The 15,269-nt window shown below is 45.3% G+C and overlaps 1 protein-coding gene across 1 annotated transcript in view; it reads right to left on the bottom strand.

Annotated features, from left to right (window-relative positions):
• The window catches only part of LOC119452587 (uncharacterized), a 149,983-nt gene that overhangs the window by 22,920 nt on the left and 111,794 nt on the right, over positions 1 to 15,269 (bottom strand). Inside the window, exon 7 of the mRNA XM_049668468.1 lies at positions 7,279 to 7,374. Within this exon, the coding sequence (XP_049524425.1) occupies positions 7,279 to 7,374 (96 nt within the window). The remainder of the gene's footprint in view (positions 1 to 7,278; positions 7,375 to 15,269) is intronic.

The following is a 15,269-nucleotide window of genomic DNA, read 5'->3' on the forward strand; positions in this document are numbered from 1 at the left end:
GTACCTCCATGCCAACTTCATGCCGACGCTAAGGAAACACCAGGGCAGGCAGTTGCAAGAAAATAAATTTAGCGCTCTAAGAAAAATGCGGCCACTCAAACCATGGAAGTTATGTTTAACTTGTCTTCTTACAACTACACTGAACCTGAACATGCTGTTTTGGGCAAGGGAACAAACATCAACACTGGAGCCTTGCCTGACTCTATGAGAGTCATCTGCGCCGTGACTGGTGGCGTCAGTGCACTTCCTTCCGAAGATGAGGCCCGCACCTGCACTGTCAGTGTGCTGTACAAATTGCAGAAGCACATCCCACAAGCTTGTCTGCCTAGCAAAGAAGCTGTGTGGGGCTCCAAAACCCATAGAACGAACGAACGCAAACCCAAACCTCGTCCTTTCAACTCTCGCTTTATATTGCTGTGCAAGCAGTAAAATTGGATGGTATTAGTAGTGTTCTGTCCTGTCACCTCCTTGCCTTTCCTATGAATTTTGTGCTAAATAAGGCTCTTCCTTGGTGAAAGAGTGCTAGTTTAAGGCATAAACCAGCTCCATGACAGTTTGCAATTAACGAGTGTAAACATTTGCTGAAAATAGGTCCACGAAGAATATTTCAAAAAGATCACTTTAAAAAAACACACACATGTATGTATAACCAAGGCCAACCCTTGTGTCTTCTATCTTCACATATTTCTCAAAACTGAAGCTCAAAACTGGTATCCAGGTGCAAGCTTTCCATATCATATTACCTTGTCAATGATGAAGCAAAGCACGCTGCTGCCTGGATGTTGTGGGACCAACCCAGGTGTGGAGATCAGCACTGATCAGGAACACAGCCCAGTCTGCTTACACTTTCTCTGCAGACCCAGCCATACCTGCATTAATACAAGTGGGCTTAGTGTCACGTGAGTATAATATAAAAAGCGACACCGTGAACAAAGCAATCCTTGTTCGGTATACATATGAAAAAATGTAGATATTCTCCATATAGCAAGCTTCACTTTGAGTAACAAATCCTGCACTATAAGAAAAATATGATGCATGAGCCATCTATACAAGAAAATTAATTTAAGATCCCTTTTTTTGCCTCCCTCCTCCTCGTTGTGTATAGGTGGCAGTCAGGTTAACTAAACTAGGCCAGACAGCCACATAGTGTAAGCAAAGGTGATCACTTGGTGGGCCAATTATGATACCATAGCACGACATGCATTCTGCAGGCACTGCAATGTTAAAGCACCCATAAGCCTAGCAGCATTACCAAATAGGGCTAACCAATAAGTGTCCCCAGCAGCATAACTCGGCATGTTTACCAGGAGGCTTTCATTACACTTTGACAACTATCCTCCTATGGCTTGAGCCCAAGTTTTGTCAACAGAAGACAAGCTTTAAGCACCTGCACAAGGGCACTTTGAAAAGTACCACAATAGCTTCCTACCTAATCCCACCTTTAAAAAAACATTGGTAAGTTCACTACCATGTGTAGAACCAATCAAATTGTTCTGCAATCAAGTAAGCATCCCCTTTTCATACACGCAAATATCAGCAACACTACTACAGCCATATGGGCATTTTGTAGAGAAAAACACCAAGCGCAAGAGCTGAAGCTTGGGCAAGTTGCTAACAGTTCATTTTGATGGTGTTCATGGCACACACATTTCAAAAGAATAAGCAACAGGCAGACATTGAAAAATAACTGTCCTCTTTCACATTCTGTGTGTCCCTTAGTGCCTTGGAATGTGTGAGCTGTAAATTCCACCATCTGCCTGTCCCTTATCTCCTTAGAAAGTGTGCACTGTGAATAGCATGGAAAGGAACATAAGAGACCAAATAATGCTACAATAGATAAAGAAAAGGAAACATACTCTCGGATGCAACATGTCTTTAAGCAACTTAATTTTCAACCGACATCCTAAGCCTGCCGCGCTTAAAAAACTCACTGAAGTTCCTGTGTAAGACAAAAGGTTGCTTGTACAAAAAATAGAGTTAAACTTATTCTATTATTTTTGCAAACTGGTGATTCAGTATTGTGAAAAGGTGGTATTATTGAAAACCAGCTTAATTTTTGTGTAATAAAAAAGCCTACAACCAGCTACAGAGATCAGGCTTGATATAAATCTGCGAGTCAACAAGGTAAATCAATATTTCCATGACTGTTGAGGTAAAAAGAATCGCTGACAAATTCCCGACACACTATACATGTTTTGGAGAAGACAGTGCTTTTCTACTGCAAGCATTTAACAGAGCCCCAATGAATACAGTATGATATAACTTATTGCAGGACATTTCAAACAGATCCTCTTTATGGCTTCTTGGGGACTTGGGAAATGAGGAGTAAGTGCAGTGACATCTCTGAGCACCTCGAAGACAATACTGGTGATTACATGGCAACACAAACTGCTGACATGCAAGATAACTTTCGGGCAGTGTTGTCTCATGCCACATAAATAAGACAAAACTTCAATGGGACACTTAAAGGAAAAATAATTATTTGAGCTGCATTATTGAATTACTCTTCCCCAAACCCAGAAAAACTGCAGTTACCCAAAAGTATGGGCTTCATAAGCTAGCAAATACAGAAGAACGATATACAGGTGGTGAAGCCACAATAAAGTTCCCACACCTGCTGGCTGTCTGCTAAGGCCTAGTTAATTTGTTTTTGGCAAAAATTCTCATTCTAAATTTTTGGCATTCTAAAAGAGGCAGGAACTGAACTTAGCAATTTTTGAGCAAGTGTACTGAACCGCAACAGCCAATATATACGAAAATATTCTGGAATGCATGATGTCCCCCAACGTACGACGTTTCGCCGCAAAATTTGGCAGGAAATTCCACTTTGACCTTCATTTCCTTTTTGCAATAAATAACCTCTCATCACAAAACTAACACAAAAAGAAAGAATACATGATGCGTCTAAACTAGTTCAGTGTCTCCCTTTAGTATTCCTTTAAAGCCAAATGCGTAAGTTTATTCGGTGAGCTACGTGTCTGGAGTCATTTTGTACACATTCAAACCACTTATTTTTGCCCTTGCTTAAAGTGCCTTTGTATGCCACGCAACATGAAACTGAAAAACAGGATTCACTGTAAAGGGAGAAATGAATGGCACTCGCCTAGCGTGACGTATCTGCACAGGCTTAAGAGAAAAGTGACTTCATGGTCTAAATGAAAAAAATTTAAATAAAATCACACCTTGGGCGGGTCTCACGTTATAGTACTACTCAAAATCTTGACAAGTGCTTATTCAGTCTGTACTTATCCCAAAAGCTTGCTAATGACATACGTCCCTTTTGCAATAATGGTGTCTGCACCAAAGGGGCTAAGGCTAAATGTGAAGTAGCCACACACATTTTAACAGTGAAATTCAAGTGCATTATGACTTTTGTCTGCCACTTTTAAGAATGTGTAACGGTCGATATAGCACATTACGATCTAATTATTGTAGGTCAGCATGGCCTGAGCACGGCGTGCCTAAACACTTTTGTTAGGTGAGAAAGTATTGTTTCTGGTACTCTTTCGGGAAGCAGCCTATGCCTTATTCAGAACAAAAACCTTGTTTCCCTGAGAATGTCAGACAATCGCATATTTCAAATTGACCATTTGAAATGCACACAAAGTACAGCACGGTTTTGAGTGTCCCACTAACTATTGAAACGCACATCATCCAAGTTCAGCAGTCAGCATCATAACTTAGCTTGTAGAAGTGCAAATTAGCAAGTTGACAGAATAATAAGGAGAAGGTGAGAGAGATGGTCCCAACTATAAGAAAAGCAACAGAAGAGTTCAAGCTCTCTCCCATGTCATATGCAGAAGGGCAAAGCCCATACCCAGCTTTTGGTTACACTCTCACCTGCAACCAGAGGCTACACTAGGCTGACTGACATGCGTAACCAGCAGTTTGTGATACCACATTATCAAACCTGCACTTTATGGGACATCAGAGATTAGCTTCAAGCTTGATGCTATGCTGCTCTAGGGATGTATTATGAACTGATTGCATTTAAATGTTATGCTTCGTGGTTTGTTGCAAGCTTCAGGAATTTACTTATTCATTTATAAACGTACCTCATAGGCTCCAGCTGGAGTACTGCATAAGGTGGTAGGAAGAACATTGTGAGCCAAATAAAGAACATAGCATAAAACAAGTAAAAAAAGAAATAAATACTCTTTCACACTGTGGTTTCTTATTTGGCAGCTAGCTTATAAAAGTGAGTAGAAACGTTTCCATGCTGGTAGTGCTCTAGAAAAAAAATAAGAGAACAAATAGAAAATTCAAACACTTTCAAGCCACCTTTCGCGGTTTTTTTTTTTCAACGTCCCTTTAGGAATGGGAATCAATGCACAGCCCCCCCCCCCCCCAAAAAAAAAAGAAAAAAAAAGTGTAATACGTGATTTTTGAATACTTAGAGAAATAAATCTAGCAACACAGAATCTGTGCAGGCATGTATGTAAGGAATTATGTGCAGTAATATTTGCAATAACTTGCAATGCCCTTCTGCTTTCGTCGGGCAACTCATAAGAAGACATAAAAAGATATGTGTGCCTCAAAACACAGTTCCTTAAAAAAATACGTCACTATACAGTCAGTATGTAGCATATCATGCATATCTACTCAAGCCCCCAATTATACTTAATTCAGAGGAGGCTACTTAGGTATATTGATTAAACTGAAGGTAGGCGATATTTTAAGATATACAGTTCAAGTAGTACTTGAATGGTATGTCGAAACTGGAAGTTAAGAATATGTCATCTAAAGCAAAAGTGTTCTACGTTATGCCAAACCTGCCATCCTGTGAACTTTATGTTTTCCAAAAATCTTACACACAATCCTGTGTTGGAAAGTCAGCATGTATTTTCTTAAAGTTTTCTCTCAGCGCCTACATTTTTCAATAGACACATTATTAACCATTAATTTTGAACAACAGAAACTGACAACATTGTTTTTAGACCAGTGTGCTTTTGCTGTTGCCGATTTAGCCGGCTTTACGAACTTATCTCAATAAACTCGTGTAATACGGGTGTCATACAGTCGACTTTTCATCGCGATCAAGCCCAATCCGGATCAAATTTCTCGCTTGTGATTGGCTCTTTTGCGCAAGCTGCGCGAGGAAGCCAATTGCAGTAGCTAATTTTGATCTGAATCGGGCTTGGTAGCGATCAGAAGTGTATGTGTGACACCGGTATTAAGGAAGTGCCCCTCTGGTACACTCGTTAGGGATTTTGCATTGCTAATAAAGCAGCACAAGTGCCATCATAATTTATTGTTTTACATGCAATTTTGCAATCTCATACCACCCCATTTTTCAAGATTCTTACAACATATTCCCAATAGAATTTCATTCTCATAACTCAATGCAACAATAGCAAAATTGTAGAACGAGTCCAAATTCGTAAATCTCACCAAGAGATTCAGGACTGATGGCAAGTACGAATTATACCAACAGAACCTAGAACTCATAAGTGGCAGTGACCGTTTTGTACACACCTTGTCAAAGCAAGCAGATCAGATTCCTTGTCGGGCTGCTCAGACTGCATTTTGCCACAGGCTCCCATGTGGTGTAGAGATGCCTCCGTCTGACGAAATCGTGACATCCCTAAACAGTAAGAAATGTTCAGTTGATTGCAATCACTGCTAAAACTGCAAACTTGTGATTTAACAACACCGCGTTAAATTGTGAAAAGACCTCAGCCAGCTACGTGGTTGTGCAAATATCTCATTCTTACATCACGGGAGTTATTTAACCTGTCATATGCACGAAGACATACAGAACACTCAACACAAGAAACACAGGTTGTCTTGACAATCTATAAGCAGAAAAATTTGCATACAAGCTAAAATGTGCTCATGAGTCAGACAAAGCAATCCGGTGCCGTCTCGCGCAGATGTTAGCTGTGAAGACAACACATCACCGTACTTCTAGAAATACATATACGATTTCTTGCTGAGAAATTACGTACAGGAGCCGTGACACTCGCGGCATCAATTTTTGTGCGCGTTCAGACTAAACGATACTCGGCGCTAGTGTATTTCATAACAGAAAGCAAAGAAACAATAGATGAAGCTCTTGGCAGCATCCTATAGTTGTTTGAGGGTAATTTTCATAAAACGTTTCGCTAATTGTGTACCACGGCATTAATAACGAACATTAGGAAAGCACTTTTATCATTTTTGTCGCTGTACTAATCATCTTGTGCTCCGCCTAACAAGGCACACTACACGAACTATAAAAATGCGCCAAACGCCGGACTTACCTTTCGAGACATACTCGGCAAACGCTCCTGCATGTGAGGTCTGGCGGCATCGACTGCACGAACGGTCCTTCCGGCACAAAAACAGTTAAATTGCGGATGAACTACAGCACAACTTTCAACACATTCTTCCGTGCACTATGAACCGCTGCGAGATCGGCGAGAGTACCAGAGGCTGCTATTGAGCCGGGAACAAAGAAAGCGCGAATAGACAGAACTGCGATGACCAACAACGCCGCACCGCACGAAAGATACAGCTAGCTAGCAGCGTTATACAGGCCCAGGGGCTTAGCGATCGCTGATGTGCACAAAAAAGGGCACATTTTCTCTCGGCAAAGCGTAAATATGACTAAACTACCACATCAAACGTCCGCAAGGAAAATATTCATGCAGTGCTCACATACTGACAGCCCAACGTTTCTAGACTGGTAACATTTTGACAGCCGAACACGGGAAAATGATGTCATTTTGTCATGATAGAGGCACCGGAACCTTTGCAAGAGCCGGATAAACGTCATGGCGGCCATTATGTTTACATTGTCGTCTACCGTTTTGTCGTCTCAGGCAACGTTGGTCTGTGGCTCCTCGGCACGGTGCTTCACGGTAATCGTGATCGCATGGATGGTGACGGCTGGTATTCACATGTTATGCGAGTGATGCGGCGTGTTTCAACAACGTTTATTTCAACATCGAGGACAGCAATCTGCGGAGCAGCCGTATCAACCGGTCAGGGCCGTTAAATCGCAGCATATCGTGGTTTGGTTTGTGAATGTTTGTGATTTCAACAAGGTGTTCGTGTTTTAATGCAGCGTTATCGACGACGCATTTGCTGTCGAGTGGCGTCGTCGACGCACTTTGTTCTGGCTTGTGTGCCGTTTTGCGGATGTGTAAACTTCATGACAGTTGCCTAGTGTGTCCGACACGAAAAGAAACCTCATGAAATATTTACTCTACAAACAAAAAAAAGAGCACAGTTGCCGTCATAGAGTAGGAAGTAAGTCATTCTATTGATACAACCAAACCGACTGTGCAGACTTACCTGGTGGTCCTTCCTTCTTCTTCAGGGCAAAACATTTGTTATCGGCGTAAAGGATCGAAAAGTTCCCGCTTGCTGGGTGCATACGCCATTGTTCATCTAGAACAACGAATATGTCGAAAAATGCGTCTCGGATCATTAGTAACAAGCATGCAATAAAGTACATGCATACACAAAAGCAAAACAAGATTTGCCGCGTGTTGTCAATTGGATGAACATTTAGTTAGGTACCATAGAAATGTTGATGAAAACGCGATATCGCTAATATAGAGTGTGTTTGATCTGAATTTGTTACGGCGCGTTCAAATAACTACAAATAGATTCACTATGGTGATGGTGTAGCCAAAGAAACTAATGACAAAAAAACTGCTTCAGAATGGCAACGATTGCAAAAAACATGGAATGTAAATAAATAATTTGTAAAGCTTGATCATCCGGGCACTCTAGTAACTAAATTTGCGGACCACACTGGCATTCTAGCTTATCCTACAGCTGTAGCCAACACATTTAATGAATTATTTTCATACCCAGCCTTACCTAATCCACCTGTGCTTTTTTTAATATTCACTTCACCAGAAGAGATTGTTAGTCCTATACTAGGTCGAAATGCTATAGGCAATGGTCTCGATTTAATTGATCCGTTTTAAATCAAACTTGCTTCTTGTGCGCTGTCCTTTCGTCTTTTTAGCAGTATAAACCCTGTATTTTCCACAGGCGTTTTATAACGAAGTCTTAAACAAGTGGCGTTATTTAGGGAACATTGACTATGACAGTGACAAGAACTTCTATTGGTCCTGAGAAACTGGACAGGGGGAGCCGAAGGCTCCCTCAGGTCAAGTCGGTGGCTCCGCTCACGATGGCACTGGGAGGCGAAAACCCGTTGCGATGTCGTGGGCCCTCTGGACTGCTTGGTGTTGGATGTGGAGGTGGTCGCTTCTTAGGAACTCCTCCCACAGTTTTTTTTGTGGCAAGTATAGAGTTTTCTATGGCTGGGCACAGCCACAGCATGTGATCGAAAGAGCATGAGTCGGCTCCGCATTTGGGGCACGACTGCGGGAAGTGTGGGTCTATCCTGCTAAGGGACCGCGGAGTGGGGTACTTGCGGGTTTGTTACATTCTGAGCGTGTTAGCTTGTGCTTTATTTAGTTTTCGGTGAGGAGGAGAGAACCACCTCCTTTCCAAGCGGTAGTGTGAGATGACCTCGTGAAAGGTGCAGAATGAGTCTTTCTGGAAGCTAGCCTCGTTACGAGGAGGGCCATTGACGGCTGCGCGGGCCGTGAAATCGCGCGCCAGCCGGTGAGCCCGCCTCTTCCATTGGAGATGCTGGTGATCATTCTGATGACGTTTCCAGCCTGACCATAGAGCTTATTGAGAGCCGTCGCGTTGCAACCCTTGGCGTCGATGAGCAGACCTAGAATTTTGACCAAGTCTACCCTCGGTATTGGCTGTCCGGTTTTGGCTTTGATAACTATCAGAAGACTTTCCAGAGGCTCGAGGTTTCTGACTCCCTACCTAGATTGTCTGTACAGCAAGAGTTCCGATTTGGACGGGGAGAGATCGAGCCCCGTGCCGGAGAGGAATCCCTCGATGGGTTCTAGCGCGTTCTGTAATCAGTGTTCAATCGTGGCCATTGATCCTCTCCCGGCACCCAGATCGAAATGTCATCCGCGTAAATGGCGTGTCCCACGTTCTGAATCTCGGCGAGGCGAGCGGAAAGCCTGTGCATGGCTATGTTGAACAGTAGCGAGGAGAGGACCGAGCCCTGCGGGGTGCCACGGTTTCCCAGCTCGTATGGACCTCCCGAAACCGTTCCTAGCCTGATGTGCGCCTTGCGGTTTACCAGAAAGGATTTGGTGAAGTCGTGAAAGTTCCTTCCCAGGTTAAGGGCAGAAATTTCTCGCAGTATGAACATTAACTATGTTCAAAATTTTCTTTACATTTTCAGACTGGACCACAAACATGATAGCCCTGCGTTTCAGTAACATGTATTTGGGAGATGTGCTTCTACGTATATACGGCATACAAACATTTGTGAAGCATTTTTGTGTCCGATGCAGTCAAAAAGGCGTGCCAAGCGTTGTGGCTACAATTTGTCATCCGCCATACCCATGCCGGTTCAATAGATGGGACTAGGCTCCATTCGACTACCTTACAAATTCTTTTATTCATCAGCACTGTCTTAAAATACATTATTTAACAGCGAATCCATACATAGAATGAGATAAATGAGTAACAAAATGTCGAGAAACACAAAATGGCAAAAATTGCAAGCAAGTGCTCTTCAGATGCTGCTGAGGTGCAAACGTTCGATAGGTGGATATATGTCATTTAGTACCACTACCAGCATAGTCATGATCAAAAATAGCAACTAGATTACATAGCCAATTCTAAAGTTCTGCTTGAAACTGGGAGAAACGTTTTATGAGAGTTATCCTTCTTGAAAAGCTTATTAACCAGTCATAGCCGAGTGGGTAGGATGCCCGGCTCGGCTGCGTTAGGTGCATCAGGACCCAACAAAACTCCATAAATTTTACGCTTTAGGGAAACTAAGTAATGGATCAACAGAGCGTCTGATAGCCAATTGTCCAAGTCAGTGAGCCTGCTCTATGGCGGACATGGGGGCTTGCTCCTTGTACACAAACATTATAAAACGAGCTGATTTGTTCAACTTTAATATGACTAGAAACGATTTGTCCAGATCGTGGCACGAGGATTCCAAATAACAAATGTATTCATGCTTTGACAAGATTAAAATCTTCAATCAGGTATCTAGTATCTATGTTAGAAAAATAAATATATCTACTCAGGAAAGCTATTGTACATATATTTATTGTTATTGCTTTTTATACCGCATATGCCACAGCAAGAATTAGGCTTATAAGCACATATTTAGGTAGGGTTGCTTATATTAGAAACAAAAATTGGAGGACGCTTAAGCTTCGCCTTTAAGAGTGCAACGCGATAGCATTATCGAGCCCTGTTCACATCGCATTTTTCTTTGAGAAGGCTTCACTGCAACACCGAACGTGGGAAGCCAGCTTACAAAGAACAACCTTACACTGATATCCTTAAAGTCAGCTTCACTGTTAAACAGAAATGTAATGCTGGGAATACGTTTTTCCAGCGGCAATATAAGTCGTCTTAAATTAAAATGTGAACGGACTAAGACCTTTTTTTTATTATTTTATTAATTGTTTCCAATTGCCCCGACGCGCGCGCGTGTCCGAAACGCATTAGGCAGGCTAAGTCCCCATTTGACTTGCCGAGGATGCGAGCACCACCTGGATAAGATTTTCGCAAGTAGCCTACCCGAGTGCGCCGTTGGTGCTATGGTGTAAATGCTGGAAAAGGCGTCTGTGTTTGAGTTTTCTGGTGACAGAATTATGTTTTCTCATACATTCAAATTACAGTCCGACGCCTCCATGTCTGTAGGTTGTGATTAAGGCTTACTTTGCCATTTTTCGGACGGATTTCATTCTGAGAAATTCAGTTTTTGTTCACTAACACCTTGCGCCACCTGGAGGGCCTGCGTGTTCGGGGTGGTTCGGGATAATTTTCTCTGCCACGGACGCCGACATCCACGCCCACGCCGGATTTTCGGCGACACGGGGCCCTTAACGTTATCGCGTCAAGAATTTACACATTTTCCAGAGCCTGGCGTCATCAAATAAACAGTTTTTATGTGCGAACCTAACACTGTGGCCAACATCAAGCTTTGACGGAACCAAAGCGGTCAAAATTCAAACATTTGTCGAAAAAATCTGTTACCTATTAACTCTCACGAACAGGGTGGCGCCATTACTCCCTTGTTTTGAAATTAGTATAGTGTGTAGCACTATGAACGTAAACGCATGGTTCCTTTACCATGCATCGTGTTCTCCATACTCGAGGAGTACCTACATATGGGTAAGTTTTCAGGTCATTTTGCTACCCGTAATATATTGAATAAGTAGTTAGTATTAGCGTTTCAATTTGTTCTGTTCTACACGGTTTGTGATAATGTACAAGAGGTGAGAACCTAGTCAAGTGAATAGTCCGTTTAATCTCACCCCCTTCATCAAAGTTCTATTGAGGCAAATAAATTTCACTTCGTCTTCTACTTCTTCTTTCTATTACGATTATTGTAGCTGAGAGACGCTAGTGGGTCCGGCTCTAGTGGAACCAGATGCTAGTCGGTCCAGCGCTCTTGCTCGGCAACGGCGCTCGTGTTTGAAAGCTATGTCCTCGCTTGACTGTCGCCGCTGCGCTGCTCCGAGTTTTAATAAACCCTTTATAATTGGTGGAGCATGCTGCGCCCTCACAACCTGAAACCTGGAACTTCAATCCTACACCGTACCTTCGACCATGCAGGCAGTGGTCGTTGACCCGTCGCCCTACATCACGCGACGAACACCTCGCTGGCTTGACGGCCATTTCTGAACAGTCAGCATTGATGGCGGAAATGAAGGCTTTCGTGCGCGAGGAAACAGCACGCCAGCTCTCCTTAACGGCCTTTGTACAACCGCAACCGGTCCAAGAGCCAACGTCACGTTTTGAGGCCCCGCTCCGCAGCGACATCGCTGCGCTGCCTGAGCGCTTTGCCTGAGATTTTGCCTGAGCGCCACCAACATGTTCCTGTGGCGGCACCTCTCCGCTACGCGGAAGTTGTCGTCCGGCCCTAACAGACCCCTCCGGCTGCACCACTCAGCTACGCGGAACTCGTCGCCAGGCCCCACCCCTTACCTCAAGGAGGGCCTCTCACTTACGCCGACGTCTCGATTGTGCCCCGACCACAGCCCACCACACAACCATATCACCAGCCGCCCCGCACAACGCGTCCTCCTACATGGACAAGGCCCACCACAGCGAATCGGTGGCGTACATATGACAAACGGCTTATCCGTTTTGCGTGCGGCTACGGAGGTCAGGTCGCACGCTACTGTAATCGTGTGACGTCGCCTAGCGCTGCATTTGCGCCACGTCGTATGGTAGGTTCTCCCCGCCCATATTACTACGACCCTTCGGCATCGTCACCTATGCTCCGCCCAACGCCCAGTGCCCGTCGCGCACCTTCTCCACGCCGACGTTCGCTATCACCGATGCGGACTCGTCCCGTAGCTCGGGAAGTGGAAAACTAGTTGTCGCAGTCCACGAGGCAAGGGCTGCGACGCCGGCGAAACGCGAAAGTCCTCAGGGCAGCCCGACGAATGTGATAGACGTGTTTGTTGACGGTGTTCACACATCTGCACTCGTGGACACCGGCGCCGCCGTATCAGTTATGGACGCAAAACTTTTGTCTCTTGATTCGGAAACTCACGGTGTCCCTTACTGGACTGTCACTCCGCACAGCAGGCAACAGCGTATTCACCCGTTAGCGGCGTGCACAGCTCGTGTTGTGATTGAGGACGTTGTATGCGCCATCGTATTTATTGTAATTTCGTCGTGCTCCCATGACGTTATCCTCGGCTGGGATTTTCTTTCCCGCCACAATGCCGTCATTCATTCCATACGGGCCGAACTAGAAGTGTCACCGCTCTCAGATTTGACGCTCGCCGACAATGCTTCTCTTCCGAACAAACTACTCGTGAGACACGACACCACCGTTCCTCCCAACTGTCAGTAGTTGTCTCTATGTACTGACGCAGCCTCTCCGACGCCGTCGCACTATTTTCTCCGTCTGGCCGATTTCCCACTCGAAAACGTCTACTGCTACCTTTTGCGACAGTGAACATCACACAGGGCTCTAATGCTACATTTAATTGTAACCCGTTCCCGTACCCTGCGATGGTACTCCGAGGAGAATGTCTGGGCAGTATCGAAGCTATCGAAGACGTAAGAAATTACGGGCGTTCCCGAAGACGCATACTGTGCACGTTACAGTACGCTCGGCACGATTTCTACGTCTGGCCCATTGCCCATAGATGTGTTCGATTCTTTTATTGCCGATGACCTTACACCGGGCAAGCGATCACAACTTCTGTGCATCTTACAAAAATTTCGTACTTCTTTCGACGTCGGGCAACCTTCCCTGGGCCGGACGTCAACTGTTACACACCTTATGAATACAGGCTCCCAATCGCCATTGCGGCAACGCCCATATCGTGTATCGGCTACAGAACGTTGCGTGATTAACCAACAAGTGGCCGATATGCTCCGCCGCGAAGTGATCCGACCTTCCCACAGTGCATGGGCATCTCCCGTCGCCCTTGTTACGAAAAAACACGGTTCTGTACGGTTGTGTGTGGACTAACGGCGCTTCACCAAGATCACTCGTAAGGACTTTTGCCCGCTTCGGCGAATGGACGACGCTATTGACAGCCTACAAGAAGCAGAATTTCTTTCATCTCTCGATCTGCGCTCAGGGTATTGGCAAGTACCTATCGCAGATGACGATCAACCGAAGACAGCCTTTATCACGCCCGATGGCTTATACGAATTTAACGTCATGCCGTTTGGACTTTGTAATGAGCCAGCAACGTTTGATGCATAATGGCTACCGTTCTGCGCGGCTTGAAATGGCACACGTGCTTGTACTACATTGATGACGTAATTGTTTTTGCTCTAGACTTCTCCACCCACCTTCAACGTCTCCGGCATGTTTTGACGTGTTTGAGAAACGCCGGCATACAACTAAATTTAAAGTGCCGTTTTGCAGCGCGGCAGTTGACGATACTCGTTTACGCTGTTTCCAAGGATGGAATTCTGCCCGATCCAGCCAAGCTTCGTGCCGTCACCGAATTCCGTAAACCTACGTCCATCAAAGAACTGCAAAGATTTGTAGATTTGTGTTCCTACTTCCAACGCTTCATTCGGAATTTCGCCGCCATATATCACCTCTGACGAAGCTCCTAAGAACCAACGGACCCCTTCATTTGTGGTCGTCAGAGTGCGAGGAGGCGTTCGCAAATCTGCGTGGTTTGCTGACGACTCCACCAATTTTGCGCCACTACGACCGAAGGCCCCTGAGAGGTAGACACAGATGGCAGCGGTGTTGGCCTCGACACTGTCCTTGCGCAGCGCAAACCTGGCTTTCCTGAACATGTCGTGGCCTATGCAAGTCGCACCCTTGCGAAAGCCGAGACCAATTACACTGTCACGGAAAAAGAATGTCTGGCCATCATCTGCATTCTTACTAAGTTCCGGCCTTATTTTTATGGCCGCCCAATTGATGTCGTCACGACCACCATGGCACTATGTTGGCTGTCATCGTTGAAGGATCCTTCAGGTCGTTTTGCTCGCTGGACTTTGCCTGCAAGACTACGATAACCGCATGCTGTACCGAAACGGACACCAACATTCTGACGCCGACACCCTATCACCCTCTCCCTTCCCTGAAAACAATGCCTGCTCCTCACTATCCCAGCTCGCTGCTTCTTTAGTCGACCTTGAGACTTTCGATTCCGAGTAGCGCGAGGACCTGCGGATTGTCTCGATTATAGACTTGCTTGCTGACCCATCACCACAGTCAACCACTCGCACGTTGGGTCGTCAGGCTCGCCATTTCGCGGTTCGCGACAACCTGCTTCACCGACGCAGTTATACCGCAGACGGCCGCTAGTGGTTGTTAGTAGTTCCTCGCAGTCTGCGCTCCGAAATCTGCGCATCCTTTCACGCGGATCCACAGTGCGCACACTCGGAAGTTTTCAAAACCTACCAGCGCCTTCGACAGCGCTACTACTGGCGAGGAATGTACAAATATGTTCAACAGTTCGTTCGGTCCTGCCCCGACTGCCAGCGCAGGAAATATTCATCCCAGCTATCGCCAGCTGGTCTGCAGCCTCTACCCTGCCCTACCCGGCCGTTCGGGCGCGTTGAAATTGATTTGTATGAGCCACTTTCCTTGACGTCGGCTGGTAACCGCTGGGTCATCGTGGCAGTAGATCACCTCACACAGAGCCAATCTTAAATAGTGCCATGTTATTCAACGCACAACTACGGCGTACCACCCCCAAACCATTGGCCTGAGAACGCTTCAACAGCACGCTCGGCGACATGCTTTTAATGTACGTCGCCTC

Source organism: Dermacentor silvarum, chromosome 5 (assembly GCF_013339745.2).
Source record: "Dermacentor silvarum isolate Dsil-2018 chromosome 5, BIME_Dsil_1.4, whole genome shotgun sequence".
Classification (NCBI taxonomy): domain Eukaryota; kingdom Metazoa; phylum Arthropoda; class Arachnida; order Ixodida; family Ixodidae; genus Dermacentor; species Dermacentor silvarum.